The 18,307-nt window shown below is 36.9% G+C and overlaps 1 protein-coding gene across 4 annotated transcripts in view; it reads left to right on the top strand.

The window, feature by feature from the left end:
- Nucleotides 1-18,307, top strand: part of EXOC4 (exocyst complex component 4) — a 698,015-nt gene that overhangs the window by 313,316 nt on the left and 366,392 nt on the right. Inside the window, exon 12 of one of the 4 annotated variants that reach the window (XM_074367039.1) lies at nt 7,729-7,909. The exons of 2 other annotated variants lie outside the window; for them this stretch is intronic. In XM_074367039.1, the coding sequence (XP_074223140.1) occupies nt 7,729-7,873 (145 nt within the window). In that variant the 3' untranslated portion in view covers nt 7,874-7,909. Of the gene's footprint in view, nt 1-7,728; nt 7,910-18,307 lie in introns of those variants that run through there. One more of the 4 variants, XM_045511040.2, reaches the window with a different exon arrangement.

Raw genomic sequence — 18,307 nt, 5'->3', positions numbered from 1 at the left:
ATTAATTGCATGCATTCTGGGACACTTAGGCACACTGGGGAGGAGTGTTATAAGGTGTTACTAATGAAAACAAAGTCCTATACTTGACTGTTGCATCCATCATCTCACACTTGTAGATTTTGGATTTTAAAGGTGAAATCATCAAAGAAAGGTGGTGGGATTTAATACAGCCCATCATTGCCTGAGAAACAAAAATACCAAGTGTTCAGAGCTAGGACAAGTCGGAAATGAGGACACAGGAGTCTAGAGAAGTCTTGTCACTGTGTTCTCACATAGCCTCTTTCTCTTCTAACAAGGACACTAGCCCTATTGGATTGGAGTCCCACCCTTATGACCTCATTTAACCTTAAGTATCTACTGCAGGGAATATACTTTGAATTTTGCAATTAGAACAAACTTGGGAAATTGATTTATTAAATGACTTATTTAATCATTCTTTTAGCACTAGAGCCATTGTTTCAATGGAAAGGAGTTTTGTGTATTGCATGATGGAGAGGATGGACCACTGAAAGAGGGCTGGGGGATGTGTAGGAGACCACTTTTTAGTCTTTGATGTTGGCCAAATCCCTGTGTGTCTTAGTTTTTTGTATCTATAAAATAGAAAAGTTGGTGGGTCTGGATTTTGCTTTCTGTCTTCAAGTCTGTAATATTGTGACTGGGAAATGCTTTTATAATATTTAGGGACTCCAAAGGCTTGACATTTAAAATTTAGAAGTCCAAATGACAGTGATTTTTTGTTTTGTCTCATATTTTTCTTACTTGCTTCAACTAGCTTTTAAAAGGCATTTGGCTCTTTAGGGTAATGAACATTTTGCATTGATGAAGGACGTTTCTTATGAGACAATTGAAGAACAGATGTTTGCAGTCTTGGGGTGAGTTGGCAGAGGTAAGAGGCTGGAGAAATAGTGGATGACGATGGTATTTGAAGTTGCAAAAATGTCACTCATGCTTGCTCTGTTGACCCCAGCCGGAATATTGAATATCCGGGCTGTGAGCATTTTTCAATATTTATTTTCAGCCACAGTTCATTAAATCAGGGAGCAATTAAAGGCTTCCTGGGTAAAACCAAAAATGAAGTATTTATTGGTCAGTAAGGAGTGGGCTGGCATTTAGGTTGGATAGGAAGATGAAACTTTCTTGACAGCCTACGCCTTGGTGATAGGCAGTATCTCTGTGGTTGGCTGTGTGCCTTTCTTCAGGCAAACAGCCATGGGAACAATAATTGTAATCATACCGTTTAATCATATTTGTCTGTACTTATAGAGAAGAATAACTTCTTAAAGTTAATCCTGTCAGATGTAGAAACTGCCAGCTAGCAGCAGTATAGGGAACTGTTTCACAGTTATTCATGGCCTGGTTGTGAATGAAACAGCCTTGAAGTGCCTGTGAAGGCTAAGAAGTGCTTGGAGGTCAGGAAGTAGCTGAAACCGCACCTGGAGCAGTAAAAGGCCCCAGAATTGATCATGCCATTAACATGTTCCTAAAAGCAGTATTCCAAAGTTGATGACAACGGGTGATAAACACTTACATTTTTTGTTTTACTAATTATAAGACTTGTAATATCATGTGTTGACAATACTGGTTGATCAAAGATATAAAAAATTGTTTTTTAGTTAAGCATAATGAAAATCTGTTCATCCATTTCATAAAATTTATTGAGCACTTACTTTGTGCCAAGTCTTCTCCATTTTGTAACCAGTAAATGGAATTTAGTCTAGTGGGAAAGTCAGAGAATGAAAATGTAAACCAATATACGTGGAAAACAGTATTAGGGAGTGATCATTTTATGCAGAGCAACGAAGATTTAGGAATTTGATAGTGACTGGTGGCAGAGAAGGGACTCTATTTTAGGTGCAATGAACTGGAAAGGCTAGGCTAAGAATGTGACGTTTGATTAGGCTTGAAGTGTGGGAAGATACCTTATGAGTATCTTAGGGGGAGAGGGACCTGGGCAGGGGTCATTGTAGGTGGAAAGGAAGCAGATGAATATATTCAAGAAGCAGTGGACAGACTAAGGTGAACAGGGGGATGTTTATTGCTGGTGCACATGTTGGGGCAGAGGAGTAAGGAATTTGTACACAGGATGGGTAAAAGTTAACAATTTTTCCTTTTTTATTTCAACTGCAAGGAAGGCATTGTATTTAGATACATAAGAAACTTTTGGGATTTGATCTGAAACTTCCACAGCCTCTTGAAGGCTTAGAGAGAACCTGATAGAATGGCTGTCAGTAAAAACTGTTTTCTGAGACTTCATCTTGCTGTAGTTTGGACGCTCAGGAAGCCCTCTTTTTAAGGGTGAAGTCATTAACACTCCTTTATTTGGTACAGTGAAAGTTCTCTGTCCACCTTAACAATTAGGTCTCCTGAAATGGAAAATAAATCTTATAGCCCACTTTGACAGTATTAGCCAAAGATATTGAACAAGTGTTACTCTGCCATTAGCCTATCAAGATGTTATGAAGGAGTTAGTCCTGTGTGGCATTCCAGATAAATGAAAGTTTTTAAATGGTTGTGAGCTATAGATTGTTGTTTTCTCTTAAAATTTGTTTTTGATGAACTGCTTTGCAGAAAGCCTGTGGTTGGTTTGTTTAGTTTCTTTGTAATAAGCTTTGCCAACAAATCTAACAGTTATTTATAGAAAATAATTCTGGGATAATCACTTAACTACATATGAATTATATATATAGTTAGTCTAAACCTGCTTGAGCAGAAAATGTCTTTTCAACTTTTTCTGGTACTAACTTGCTTATTAAGTGAATTAATTTGGTAAGACTATTTTAGGTCTTAAACTCCAAGTCTGTGTTCCTGTAACATCCTGGATTTCTGCCCTTCGGAATCTTTTCTTTCTCAAATCTTTTCCTAACGTTACTTCTACAGTAAAGGGAGACTGGTAGTTCAGATGTGTCTTCTCTATGAGTGAGGTATACAATAAATATTTGTTTAAAGAATTAAGAGGTAACTTACAGGAGTGCTTAGCAAACATTTGTTGATATGAAATGAATCGTTTTCCATCAGATATGAATAAAAATATATAGGAAATTTTGTTTAGTAATGATATTGAAATGAATCAATCTTTCTTTTGTACCTAAAAATGGTACACAATTCTTTTTAACATCATTTTACGTCTGTTGTAAATATAAAGCGTTTGTTAAAGGGTAAACTATAGAAACGTAAAGGTGAATTTAGAAATCTACCTTTTTTTTCAAAATAGCATTGATCCCAAGCTACCGCTCTTTTAACTAGTCTCCTTTTTTGTTTTTAATAGTTATTTATTAGAAACTTAGATACATTTTCCTTTCACCTTTTCTTTCTCTTATTACTACATTGAAAGCTTATGGTTGCATAAAGTAACTTTTACCTTATTATTCTTTCATGAATTATGGGAGCCCCTTTCAAGATTATAAAACCTTTTCTAATAAAGGAAACCTTGCTTTAAAAGCTTTCTTATGTAGCTCCTTGTTCTGTTTCTGTTGGATTTTTTTTTTCACTTTTATTTAAAAGGGTACCATAGCCCCTGGATTATTTCTTGACATTAAATAAATAGGTAGTGTGTGTGTGTTGTGGGGGTGATTTGAAAAAGGAATTTAAGTTTGATTATTTACAGTAACCGTGAATGTCAAAAACTGAAATAATCCTTCTGTAGTTCTTTTCCTTGAGAAGTGCATAAAAGTAGGCCCACCCCTGTCAGCTTGACGTGTGCATTGGTATTTGGCGGAATATTATTCTGAGTGTTCCCAGGTATGTGATATTTTTATACAGATACATGTTTGTTCTTAATGAGCTAAAGCTTATATAGACATTTTGAAAGATGCTGGTGATTAGACAGTCTAGCAAATAACATTGTAGATCATACATTATTCATGCATGGGAGGAAATGTGGCTGCCCTATTGCATTTTTATGAAACACAATGGTTTTTTTTCCCGTGTCCTCAGAATTATGAAAAATACTGCTATCTTCTCAGACTGTCTGACCTGTGAAGGCCTGTGAAACACTCGGGTGGTGGTATGTTTAGACTGCAAACCCCACATTTCAGTCTCTGCTTTTGAATTTATATGATAAATATTAAATGCTTTTAATCTTCAAACTAAGTAATTTTGGAGATTGTAAAAATTTTCTTTTCAAAGCTTTTCTTTTACTTTTGTATTTTCAAAATATGTTGTATGATATATGGCTGAATACCAATCGCGGCTGACTGGCAATTTTATATTACTGAGTGAAACGGAGAGCCAATCAAGCTTCCAACCCACATGTCCATGCACGTTTCAGCAACAGTGGCAAGAGAGGTAAGACAAGCCAGTCTAGTGAGCCGAAAAATACAGGCAAGAAACAGTAGGGAGAACTGAAAGTGCTAATGCAAAACAGAAGATTTGATACCTATTTTCAAATATATGAATGTCTGTCACTTAAAAGAGATAAAGCAGTTTTGGTTTTTGTTGTTTTGTAAGTCTGGATTAGAAGTAATTAGTTAGGTGGGTGTTAAAGAGATTCAACTCTACATAATGAGAATTTTCTAATGAATAAGGCAATCCAGAAACAGGAAAGTTATCCTTGGAAGACAGTATCCTTCCTGGAGATGCTTAATCAGAAGATGAATTCAAGATGCAGTTAATAAGATGTTGAATTGTCAGGTCTACACATTTTTTAAATCTATGATTGTAAGTCTTTATTTACACTCTGCAGTTTCAGAACTCTGGATAGAAACGGTTCTTCTATTCTTGCTCTTTTGAGTTGCTTTTTTATACTTGAGTTTAATGCTGACGATGATCACTGACCAGGTCAAGGCGTTATAGTTGACATCTGTGTCATTACAGCTTTGACTTTCTTCTTTCCAACACAGTGTTAAGAGAGAAACTTGGGTCATGGCTGTATATAGAACAGTTTTTAGAAGAACTCACCCATCTCTATAATGGAGTCCCTCTAGTCTCTGTGTTTTTTCCTTCTGTGCTCATGTTTTTATATTTTTTTCCCTGTGCCAGTACCTAGTACATGTAATTGTAAGTTAACTGTCTCAGTGACTCTTAAGGCAAAAGGAAAGCATGCTTGCTTCTGTGGTACAGCTAATATGGAACTAAAACTGTATTTTCAGCTAAGCCTAAAATCCTCATGACTGCTGCAGTGATTTGGACTTAGGTTTAAGCTGATATTTTAGTTGGTGATTTTTATCATTATCAATTAAATTTTATCATTATCAATTAACATTATTGGGAGCTTACTTATAAGAGACTGTAGAGGAGATTCTTTTCAGTGCAAAATGTTTGCATAATTTGTGTACTGCTTTTGATGTATTCTGAACATGTATTTGTCTTGGACTATAGTAGCAAAAATATGCTTATTCAGCATTCAATGAGATATGCTTATGTCCAGCCAGAGGCACGTTCATATCTGATTTTAAATCCTAAGTTGATAATGTCATTTGGTATCAGAAATAACATAGGAATACCTAGTGGTAAAATACAGTCCCCACAGTGTTTCCCTTTAATAACTTACCTTCCTCCAGGGGTTACCTATACGTGGTTTCTCTGTATGATTTGGAAGATTATTCTACCATTCCCCTTGCCTGTCAGGAAACACACACACCCTATTCATTTTGTTCTCTTATTTCTGTTTCACCCTCTTTGTTACAGGGCTCTTCCTTGGTCATTTTCCACTTTCTTACTTTCAGTAATTGTCGTTTGAACATTTATTTAATCATTAATATTGCCTACTTTTCTTTTAAGTAATTCATACCACAAGTGAAATATTTTCCATTTTCATTTAATTTTCCTTTTAATTTTAAAAACAAACAAACAGAAAGAAACCTCAAACTCAGCACAGTATTTTTTCTTTGAGACTTTGGTGTTTAGTAAGTGAGAAAGGAGAGTTCTTTGATTCAAACGAGAGGAACAAGAACAGCCAGGTTGAAAGAATCCAGGTGGAGGTATCATAAAAGATTTAATTTTTAATTACCTTCATTTTGTTTTTCTTGGTAAGAGCAGTGATTTTGAACTTGGAAATGCTGGGGTTTTCCTTTCCTTTCTTTTGCAATTGAAATAGATACTGGCGTTTTTAATGTCCTCAAGTAGTTTTCAGTACTTGGGGAAGAATATTAATTATTTGGTGATTATTATTGTCAAAGTCATTGAGCGTTCTTTAAAGCCTATTCCTGTAAGCTTTCACATGGTAAATAGGTAAGAAAGTATTTGATTCACAACAAGTAGAAAGAAGTGTAATGCCGTAAAGTTTCTAGGATATTGCTCTAGTGAAAGAATGCTGAATATTTGACTTAGTTGGGCTTGATGAATTCAAAATCTAGAAATACTTTAAAAGCTAATCTGTTTTTGTGCATTTTTATTGAGATGTGACATACATTAACATGACTAAATTTTTACATATAGTTACATATATTCATATATTTGTTTGAATTTTTATGTACATATATACAAATGTAACCACAACCCAGGTTAAGATATGAAACATCGATACAGATCATTTTCGATCCCCCAATAGACTTCCTCCTATTGACAGTTGATATCCTTCCCTAAGAGGAGGTCACTATTCTTATTTCTATCATTATAGATAGATTTTTACCTATGCTTGAACTTCATCTAAATGGAATACTACAATAAGTCCTCTGTGGTGTCAGGCTGCTTTGGTGCAGCATGTCTGTGTCTGTGTCGGTTACTGTGTTATTGGGAGTAGCAGCGGTGGTTGGTTCCTTTATGTTAGTCATTGTATCAGTACGCCACTGAAATTTTCAGTTATAAAAACAATATTTAATTATTGTTTTGGGATCAATGAGAACTTCTTAGGATTTTATGGTCCTAAGAGCTGCTTACAATTTAAACTTCTTTAAAACACCTTTTCAAGAAGTCTTTTGATTTCCTAACTTGTGTGAACAAGGAACCTTTCAAGCAAGGAAGAGAGATCTAGGGGAGCTGGGGCCTGGTCTAGCTAGGTGGTGAGCCACACTGCCCAGAAGCCAGACTTCCTAGATGATGAATTTAGACTGTGTCCTGCAGCTTGGAATTAAAAGCCTGGGAAGTTAAAATTAATTGGCTCTGTATTTCCCAGACTTTGGGATTTATGAATTAATCAATGAAAAAGTAATTGGACCCAACATAGGTTTCCAGTTTTATTAAAGAACAAAAACTTCAATGCTAGGAAAAGTAAAAAAAAAATATTATTACTTCAGAATTAAGAATTAACCTTTTTCCAAGAAAGATGGTTGGAAACTCTAAGTCAACATTCTTATGCAGATATCAGTATGTAGGCTAGTGTTTGGAAACAGCAAGAGGGAGGGGAGAAGTGTGACATGCGGGAATAGCCAAGAGCCAGTGGGATGTAGGAATATCGCAGGAAGCCATGAGCAGGCCTGAGCCCAGCTGAGAGGCTCACCATAATTGTGGTGAGTAGGTAAATCATGTGGTTCTGGTCCATAATGGACGGCCAGTAAAACTGTTTCAAGGAAATGAGCAATGAATCATTGATAAGTGGGTGGGCGGGTTGTAAAAGTGCAAAATAAGCATGATGAGTATTAAATATTCTTTCAGGAGGTCTTGGGAATCTTGCATTTTAATTCTTGCATGTTAAGAGGTAGGTGTTTTTAACCTCTTTATCCTCCCTTGGGTTTATTGTTAATTATAGTTATTCATTGCCTTCATTTTAGCTACTTGGTGATTAGCATATATAGTCCATGCAGTCACATTTGTCACAGCCACTTCGTCTTCTGTATTTTAATCCACCTGCAGCCTCTCCTGTGGCCACTGGAACTCCCTGTCAGCACCGATTCCTGCCACCCACAGGGAGCTCTCCCACTCGGCCCAGCTCGGGGCACTGCATGAGCAAAGCCAGCCATATCTCGTTTGCGTATGTTATTTACTTTTTAAAATGTAAGAGTGGAAATAAGAATAGCAAAGAAAACTGTATGAAAAGAGGCCAGAAAATCCATTCTGTAAAGTGAAATTAGAAATGTTGAGTGGGTTTGATAGAGGTGCATCAATGCTCAGAAATGCATCTGAGTGAATCTGCAGTTCTTTCTTATTTTGAAGCTTTCAAGATAATTGAAATAAGGATTGCACTGAAGAATCAAAAGGACCCAACATCCTTTTCTGAAAGTTGGAAGCCCTCTACTTTATAAGCCTTAATTCATTACTTTTTCTTTTTCACATGTTTTTGACTGGCATGTTGATTTTTCAAGATGCACCTCTGATGTTCAATAGAAGTTGACTGTACTTAAACTGAATTTTCAGGGGCGAATTCTTCAATGTAGTCATGTTTTTCTGTTAATTACTATTTATACATTGATTGAGTTTTTTTTCAGTAAGTGTTTATTGAGAGTTTACTGTGTGCCAGACATTGCTCTTGCCTTTAGAGACCTTTTGTTCCTTATTAAAGTATCCTGGTGATTTGAGAATAAAAAGGTCCCTGACAAAGAAGTCCGTTCTTCCGCCAGTGCCGCATTTTCTTAATTTTTCTTCTTTACCTCAGCCATTTATTTATTGTAGAGGCACATCTCATTGGATCCCTTTTCTTTTTTCAGAGCTATTATCTCTTCTAGTCTTAATTCCATTTCCTTCCTTGCCCGCTGGGATCTTGTTTATTTTGTTGTTGTTGGATCCTGTGTTTCCTCTTTAGCCTTTCCCTCTCTACTGGCTCCTTCCCTGGGACCTATAGATATGCTCAACCTTGCCTATTTTATAAAATCTTTTTTCGTAATCCTGGCATCACCCCTCTCCCCAGCCCATCACTGAAGTTTCTCTTTTCCTCCCCACTAAGCTGTTCAAGTTTATTCTATGCTCTTCATTTTGCTCCCCCTCTCCCCCGGTCCTTTGCACGCTCTGACTGTTCACCACCTCACTGCCACATCTCGAGGGTATTTTTCAGCCCAATCTTACCTGATTTCATCAGTATTTTACACAGCTGATCGTGCTTTTGCGTTTCAGCCTTTTCCTCATCTGCTTCTCCGTCTCCACTTTGTCTTGTTCCTCTTCAGACCATTCATTCTCGGGCTCAGGAAGGTTCCTTTCTCTTGACCTGCTCACTCACAACACAAATTCTCTGCAGTCTTCCCTGACTCTTTTTGCTTACTCTGCTGTTCTATCACCCATTCAGTAGTTTGAGTTACTACTTTCAACGTGTTATCTTCAAACTGAACTCTCGCCCAAGGTCCAGGAAGCACGTTCAGTTCTAACACTGGACTAATAATAATCATCAGTCTCCATTTTCCATCCCCAGCCTCTGCTCCCCTAGACGTACCTACATCCTTGTCCAAATGTACTTCTGCTTCTAATCTTCCTTTATTCCTTATCCTGAGAAACGATGCCTTCAGCTCCTCAGTCACCCAGACCAAAAAATATCTTGGCTTTTGCCTAGGAAGCTCTCATCCCCCTGACCCTACTCATGCACTGTCATTCATTTTTGTCAATTCTGCTCTGTAATTATGTCTCAAATCCATTCTCTCCTTCCCATGCCTGTTGCCATTCCTTTACTCTCTCAGCTTTCTAACTGGTTTTTATTACTCTAAACCTAAACTTCTCGAATCCATCTTCTGTACCTCAGCCTGCATGATGGCTGCTTCTCTTCTTTGTGATTTCCATTGTCTGCTACTGAGGCCAGAATACCTCTTCATAGTGTATAAGGCCTTCTTTGACCTTATCCACATGGCTCTTGTTGTCACCTTTTATACTCCAGAGCCTCACTGGACCTTTCCTTTCCTACATCTGTCATGCTGTTACCCATATTTATTTATTTTTACTCCAAATCTGCCCGTCGTCTATCACCTTCATCATGTGGCATACACTTTATCCTTCCAGATTTAGTGAAGTCAGCTTTTACCTGGTTTTACACTCACCCACCCTTGCAAGATATGAGTTGAACACATTTCCTTCATTTTTAGAAAAAAACTGAAGTATAGTTGATTTACAGTGTTGTGTTAGTTTCTCAAGTATGGCACAGTGATTCAATTATGCATATATACGTTCTTTTTCCTAATCTTTTCCACTGTAGGTTATTACAAGTTATTGAATATAGTTCCCTGTGCTATACAGTAGGACCTTGTTACTTATATCTCTTCTGCATACAGTAGTTTGTGAATACATTTCCTTTTGAATTTTCTGAAATTCCCTTTTGAAATGTTTTAAGTTTCTGTGCTTTAGACCTATTTTCATTATAGCACTTAACCATCAGTTTGAGATGGCTCAGGGAAGGACACAGTCTAATTTTTTTTTTACTTACCACAAATTTTTCTCATCATATTTCTAAACCACTTAAGATATATTTTTAAAACTTTTTTTTTATTGAGTTATAGTCATTTTACAATGTTGGGACACAGTCTTATTTTGAAATTAATATACCCACATCTAGTGAAAATGTTAGCATGGGAAAATAACCTCCTCATCAGGGGAACATGGACACTAGTGATTTCCTAGTGATGCTTGGGAAGAAGAAGAACAGGGATGAGGGAAAGAGTTGGATTGTATAAGAACTCAAGATCTCTGCTTGAATATCTCTTTGCATCCAAATAGGTAAACTACACAATTTCCAAACGTGTTTTGTGGTGAAGTTATTTAAGGAGAATTGCTTCTTATTTAGGTCATTGTGGAGATGAGGATGAAGCCAAGAGAGTCAGTCCCCTGTTTTGTTATCTTTAGTGCTTCTGTGAGCTGACAGGCTGCCTGTGTTTGATTAAAAATGATAGTCTGTGAAACTCCTTAAGGAAGACCGTTAATTTCCCATGACAGCGTATAAAGCTCCTCTCTCCTCCCCTCCCCAAACCCAAGCGCACACACCAGAGTTACCTCCTGTGTGAGACATTTGTTTAACGTTGCCTGTCAGAAAAGGCGCGGCAACAAGACACTCAGGTTTGAAGTTTGCAAACATCCTTCCACCTTACTGAACATCACAAAGGCTGTCAAAATTTATTTCCCCATATTTTCTTTTCTCTCTAGAAGAAAAACCACTACAGATGTAAATGTTAGAAGCATTTTATCATAGGCTTTGGAGCATCTGCAGGAAGTTTTATTCATAGTTTAGACTGGGAGAGGAAGTCAGTCTCTGCTGACATTTTGAAATCTTTCTAGCAATTTAAGTCAGCTACACTGCCAGGAACTAGACTTTTTTTTTTCCTGTTCAAACTATTAGTGATATCTCATTTTCTTTTTTTCCACTTTCTCTGAAAAGTGGGTCTTGCTTTTTCTAAAATTTCTACTGAGTTTTTCCTTTAAGTTTCTTAGTCTTCTAGACTCTCTACCAAGCCCATTCTTGGATTAAACATCCACACAGGGATTTACCTGGGAGTTGGATGAAATATATTTATGTGTGCTACATTTTTTCAGATATTATTTGGTGGATGGTGAGTAACTACTGAGAAAGAAACCAGTTGCTCTTTTAAATATAATTAGTAACCCCAGCCTCGAAGTTTGCATTTGGTTGTGATGATGCCTGTGGCATGCCCTCTGCAAAGACAAGACAGGGAAGATGGATGCATTTCTAATGCAATCAGAAATCCCCTCTATAATTTAAATATATTAGCATATCCTGAGAAAGCTGGTGTTTGAATGTCCTTAAGATAACTCAAAGTCTCTCCTGAACAAACATGATTGAATTTCTTGCGGGAACGCATTAAGGCAGCAGGCATGGTCCTTAATGGATCAATGCTGTCTACGCTCATTATCACAGGAAACTCCAGGAAAACTACCACTGAAGTCATAAGGAGTCAGTTTATTGATGCAGTCCTAGTGATTTTGCTTGGGTTGCTCACATCCAATTTGCCTCCCAAAGTTTGATGCCGTGCAAACATTGCACTTCTGGAATGTTAATATTGTTTCCTACCTAGACCCAGAAAGAGTAATGAGTATACATCTTGAATCCTTATATTTGGAGTTACATACAAGAAAGTAAATAATAGTTTTGAAACATGCTGAGTTCTAGGAATGTTAGGGTAATACAGGGTGGCATTGATCATCCAAGTGTCCATTCTGGGTGTCATTTCTGCAGTCTGCTTGTGTATTGTAAAGGTCTCAGTCAACTCAAGTAAGTAATGACGAAAATAACCAATATTATTGAACCCTAATGATATACGCAGTTACATCATGGTGTTTTATCAGTGCTTAACATGTTCTGTGTAATTCAGTCTACACGGCAACTCTATGTGGTAGGGATCGTTATTATCCCCACTTTATAGGTATGGAATGTGAGGCATGGAGTTGAAGTAGCTGGACCAAGATCACACTACTGCAAGTGGAGGGGCCAGGATTCAAGCCCAGGCAGAAGTACCCCAGAGCCCTAGTTCTTACCTCTACTCTGTATTTCAAGGGTGCACCTCCATTCAAAACTCTTAAAAGAGAAGGTTTCTCAGGCTCTAGGACTCTTTCACGGGAGTTGTTCCTAAACATAATTCTCTTAGTGGGTTGGAACAAGTGAGTTTTCTGTTAAAAAAAAAAAATTAAGATGGAAACACACAATATGACCAGCTCTGAGTCCCAGAGACATCGCAGGCCAGGTCAAGATCAGAACCTCAGAGTACTTTGTTGTGGTGGTCTAGTCTGATCACTATGCCCTTCTCTTGTTTTGCTTCTGGAAGATAAGTATCTGAAAGTAGGTGGGCTGACTTAGAAGAAAACTTTATGAATTTAACTGGTTCATTTAGATGTAATTATTTGCAGAACTTAAGAACTTTTTAAATAGAAATTTACCCAAGGTAAAATTTCAAGCCTATTTAGAATATAATTTAATTTATATAAAGGAAAATTTCTCAACATGGATCAGGGATGTTTCTGTTGCAGAAAAGAATTAGTCCTTGGATATTTTTAGAATAGAACATTGTGGTCTTCCTGTTAGCTTGGAATCTTGATATGAAGTGAAAGGAAAACTTGCAAGAACCTTTTGCTACCTGCAGGAATATCTTCTTGATAAATGTTCTCTATTGGCATTATCTTCTGGGAAGCATGCATCCCCTATATTTTGTGCCATTACATTATTTCTCAAATGACTTCTGCCATTGTGGGCTCTCCTTTTTTTCAATGAGCATTATTCTCAAATATTTTAGTCTTTGTGATGCTCTTAGAAATTGCCTTTAAACATATAAAGCTCTGAATGTATATGATGTATTCCTTGTTCCTTATTTATTTTATTTTATTGAAATATAGTCAGTTACAATGTGTCAATTTCTGGTGTACAGCATAATGTCCCAGTTGTACATATATATTTATTTATATATATACACACACATACATACATACATATATTCATTTTCATATTCTTTTTCATTAAAGGTTATTACAAGATATTGAATATAGCTCCCTGTGCTATACAGAAGAAATTTGTTTTTTAATCTATTTTTATATATAGTGGTCCAGGTATGTGACTGCATATTCCTTATTTTAAAGCAGGATAATAGAGAAGGAGCCCAAAAAAGAGAGGGAAACAGTTCTGATGTGCTCAGGCCATGTATTTGTGTCATCGTGCTAAATCTAACTCTTATGTTAGGAAGAATGGAACCACATATGTATTTATTTGGAAAACTTTGAGTAAATGATTAGCAGTTTGTTTCAGAAACTTCATAGATTTTTTAAAAATTCACTTGTTCATTTCATATTTATGCTTTTCTGACAAGAATGTGAGATGGCTGATTAAATACAGTTGGCCCCTGAACAACGCAGAGGTTAACTCACCTATACCTTGTAGTCAGCCCTCTGTAGCTGAGGTTCCTCTGCCTACTTAGATCCAGCCAGCCTTGCTCTGTGTAGTATTGTGGTATTTACTATGGAAAAATAGCCTTGTATAAGTGGACCTGCACATTTCAAACCCATGTTGTTCAAGGGTCAACTGTATTTTGCTTCAGGAGCAGTTGAAAACTGAAGTTGTAGGGAAACAATGCCAGAAACAATTTATGAAAGAGAGGTATTTAATTTTGCTGATTCATTTCTCTTAATCTACCTGTGCTTTTCCTTCCCATGCCTTAAAAATTAGGAAGAGCGAGAAATGAAAGGAATGATTTTCCTCTATGGTGGATTGCAATGAATATTGAGTAGACCTTTTTTTGTCAGTGTTCCACTCATAAGGGAAAAATCAATTTAAATTTTAAAATTTAGCTTAGCATTTTCTTAGGCTTATTATTTTAAAATAATCCCCCTTCCTCTTTTGAAAGTACTGATACTGCCAACCCTTTTATAATTTCTTCCTAATGTTTGCAAAAAATCCCCCTGTGGTTTTTTTCTGTTCCTGTGGAATTTCTCATCTCCAGATATTGACAAAATCATTAAAGAAGCCCGAAGCTTCATGATTTCTTTTCCAGCACCACTTCCATTGCTCTTTATCATTCCGTTTAGTTATGTTTCATCTAGTTTTCAGTATGTGACAGGGTTCATATCCCAGCCAACTGGAATTAATTTGATAGCTAAGCATTTCACAAATTGGCTCTGTAGTATACTCTGCCAGATCCTGCCATGTGGGAAACATTACTAGTTTTTTACCACTGAAGATTATTTATAACTTGACTTCTTCCATGCTCATTTGTGTTTCTGAAGAAGGCAGGGAGGGGTGTGCCTGCTCTGAGTGTCTCTTTTGGCTTTCCTCCATGTAAACCTCCCTAATGCTTTCAATCAGCACCTTCTGTGTCTTTCCCTTTGAGCAGGAGGAGGAAGATGGAATTGCTCCGAATGCCTTGCCTTGCTTCTCAGCAAGAGAATGCTCTCAGAAGCTCTGGTGTTACTCCAGCCTCTCTCTGTCCCTGCCCATTAGTGGGTTGAGAGGGTATTGAGATCAAGAGTGTGGTTTGGTGGTGAAACTATTGGAATGGATCTCAGTAAATAATTTTTTAAGAGCTTAGTCCTTAGAAGGGATGCTGGACTGAATGGGAAACTCTTGAATATTATATTACTACTTTGGGGAGAAGTAATTTTAGCTAAATATTTCAGGAGTAAAGGAGAGAATGTGTTTCTAAGATTGGGTTACGTTCCAGATTTTTGCCCTTTTGTAAGTATCCAAAATGCACTTTATTACTCTGAACCAGCTTAGAATGCACTATTTTATTTGACCATTTTTCCTTTATCAGTTTGATAATTTAATTTTATGGCCAATATATGTTCCCTGGCTGAGAGATTTCCCTCACATGGAATGATTAGCAATCGTGTGTGAAATGATTATGTGGAAACATTACTGGCGAATTACTGCTTGTCTAAATACTGTATGTTTTCACTTGAGAACATTGGCTCTGGAATGTATTTCTGGCACTGTGAAGGGAAAAAAAAAGTCTTGATGTTAAAATGCAGCCAGAATTTAATTTGTGAAATGGAGCTTTAAACTCGGTTGTTCCTCCCACTGGCAACAACTTCAAGTTGCTTATTATTTCCTTTCTAGAATAAAAATTACCCTTTAAGACTACTTAGTCATATTTTTAATCTTCAAATTGGCATTTTCTTATATAAAGTGCCAAAACTTTATACAGCCCATGCTGGCGTCTGTGTCTTACATAACATCTAAATTATAAATTCTAATTAGTACCACTTAAAGCTAATGGAGTGGCCATTTCAAGGTCCCTTACTACAGTGATTATGCCTTGGAACGGGGCAGCGAATTTGTTTTTTTTTTTTTTTTTTTTTTTTGGTGGAGATACTGAGGATTGAACCTAGGACCTTGTGCAGGCTAAGTATGCTGTCTGCCACTGAGCGATACCCACTCCCCACTGGAAATGAATCTTATGCTAAGATTTTATACTAATAGTTCTAGTTGACTTCTCAGGCAGTGTTGAAGCCCAATTGGAAATAGTATTCTTATCATAAATACACTCAATAACCTACCCTGCCAGATATTTGCTGTTAGGGGGGATTAAGGCTAATCTGTAAAATAACTGTAGTAGAAGAAATCCAAAGAGGGAGAAAAGCCAGGAGGCATATTCTTATTGTGTAGGTTATTTTATTCTACCATAGAAAGAAGTTTTTCATTTTAGCTTGTAAATAAACCTTTCTTACTGTTGAGATTGGTCATTTTCATTTCTGGAATGGACACTGCTTATGTAATCCCCGAAGAAAGGAAAAAAGAGGGGAAGGTGATTTCTTTGCTGGTTTAATTATTAGGACCATAAAGTGTTCTTGGAATATGTCCTAAGTACTCCCCCTGTGAGAGAAGAAAAAAATTGAAAGAAGTCATTCACCACATTTCCCTCCTTTTTGCCCCGAAGAGGGCCTCAGGGTTCTGTACTAAAAAGTCACTTTCTCATCAATCCCAGCATTTGATGTAGATAATTGACAGCATGCATGGAGACTTAGTCTTATTAGGGTGTAGGCCAAGGAAGACATCATAGCCAAGAACTTCAAAACTCTGAACTGAAGCAGGAACTTTCATTCAAACTTGAATAAATACAGAGGAAAAGGATGATATAGCTTCCAAAAATTAAAAATCAAAACATGATTTAAAAAAATCAACACCTATAGACTCTCAGCACTGCAGATTCTGTGTTTGTTTTGAATTGAACATTTTCAGAAAAACATCATGATTCATTAGTCTGAAAAATTATTGTGTTATCATAAGAAAAGGATTGTTGACTCTAAAAGAAATGGGCTTTGGATCACTTATAATATGAATTAGCCTCCTAGCATTAAACGGTAGTGTGAAGATACAGATTGCTTGTTCACTGAAGAGAATGATTTTAAATATTAATCTGAGGACTTCTCTCTGATACCAGAATTGCCCACAAGGACCTTAATCTGTAACTTTAAAACCCTAGTAGGCAGATACTGTTTAGTAGATTGATTCTCATTAGTAAATAAGAGATAAACAGAAAAGCTGGTTGGTTTCCTTTTCTAGGTAATTTGGCTATAATGGTGATGGTTTATAACAGCCATCTTCCCTACGACATTCATAGCTAATAGTCTCAGTGTAGACACAAAGCTACCAGCATAAGCATTTATGATAGATGGATGTATTTTTTTGAAATGAGTATGTAGGGGGAAAAAAGTGAACCGCAATTACTTTCTCAAATAGCCTAAAGGTAGAGGATATTTTTAATGAAGATAAGTGGCACTTGGTGGAGAGTTTTTGCTTTGGATTACCCCCAAATAAATTGAGTGCTACATACTGATGGAGTGCAGTTTTCTTTCTCTCTTTTTTTTGGTTCTTAGGAAAATAGAAGCTCTGTAATTTGTCTTTAATGTAATATAGAGATTATAGTGCTTTATTTGCTAAACAATTGTTTAAAAAAAATCTCAGTTCTGTTTAAACCACTTAGAGGGAATGGAGCAAAGGGAAGGAGCAGAGAGTGACAAAAGAACATTAAAGAAAAAAGAAGAGAATGGCATGGTTCCAGAGAGGAGGAGAAACAGTGGGGAAGGCGTGGGACCGGGTTCAAGGAGGAGACCTAGTAAGAGAGAAGTGGGAACAGTGTGGCCGCTGTCGGGGTAGAGGCAGCCCCAGGACCAAGGGCCTTCAGTGCCTCTTTTTCAGCCTCAGAGCAATTGACTGCTTTTACTTTTTTAAATGAAGTTTGGACTGTTTCTCCACCTCCAAACTCTCGTTCATAATACTCATTTTTACTTACAGATAGAAAAATAAAAATAGATTTTGTGGCGTTTTCCTAAAAACTCACAGGCCAGGTACTCTATGAATGTGGACCACTTGTGGACTTAAATATTAACCCTGCTTTTCCTGGTGAAAAGAAGAAAAACAGAGTAAAAATGACCAAGACAAAGAAATCTGAAAATTGAAAACTATAAATAACAATGTCAATGCTCACTATTTTCTAATTTCCTAATTAGGGTGAATTTTAGGAAGCAAGCAAAATGAGTGAGTGAGATTGTGTCCTTTCGGGGTTTTGAAACCTGAAGTTACATATTTGCATCCTTTTTTTTTTTAAAACATCTTTTTATTGAGTTATAGTCATTTTACAATGTTGTGTCATATTTGCATCCTTAATGGAGCAGTAGTTTGTAGTAGTTCCTGTAGATTTGGACAGGCCTGAGGGGAGCTTCTAATGAAACTTCAGAGAGGAAGGAAAACGTTATTAAAATTACCAATAATAATGTTTTATATTTGTGAGTAGATATTATACTTTCGGATTCTTTATGACATGGAATTGGTCTGGAATCCAAAAACCATAACTCAGTTTTCAGAAGCTTTTCTTCTCCTTCCCTAGAGGCTGAGGCAAGGGTTCCCTAGAACCCTCCATGTTCGCCAGGGTTGGACTCTCTCAACATCCTGGCCAGTCACAGCTGAAAATGCCCGCCGTATCAGCACACCCTTTCATTTGTAAAACTGTGTCTCAGAGTCATTTTTCGAAGGGTGTACAAGACTGCTCTGTACTGTTTTTGCACTGTTTTTCTTTGGCACCCAAAC

This window comes from Camelus bactrianus, chromosome 7, assembly GCF_048773025.1.
Source record: "Camelus bactrianus isolate YW-2024 breed Bactrian camel chromosome 7, ASM4877302v1, whole genome shotgun sequence".
In the NCBI taxonomy this organism is placed as follows: domain Eukaryota; kingdom Metazoa; phylum Chordata; class Mammalia; order Artiodactyla; family Camelidae; genus Camelus; species Camelus bactrianus.
Note: the sequence above shows the minus strand (reverse complement) of the source record. Positions and strands in the feature narration are given on the sequence as shown.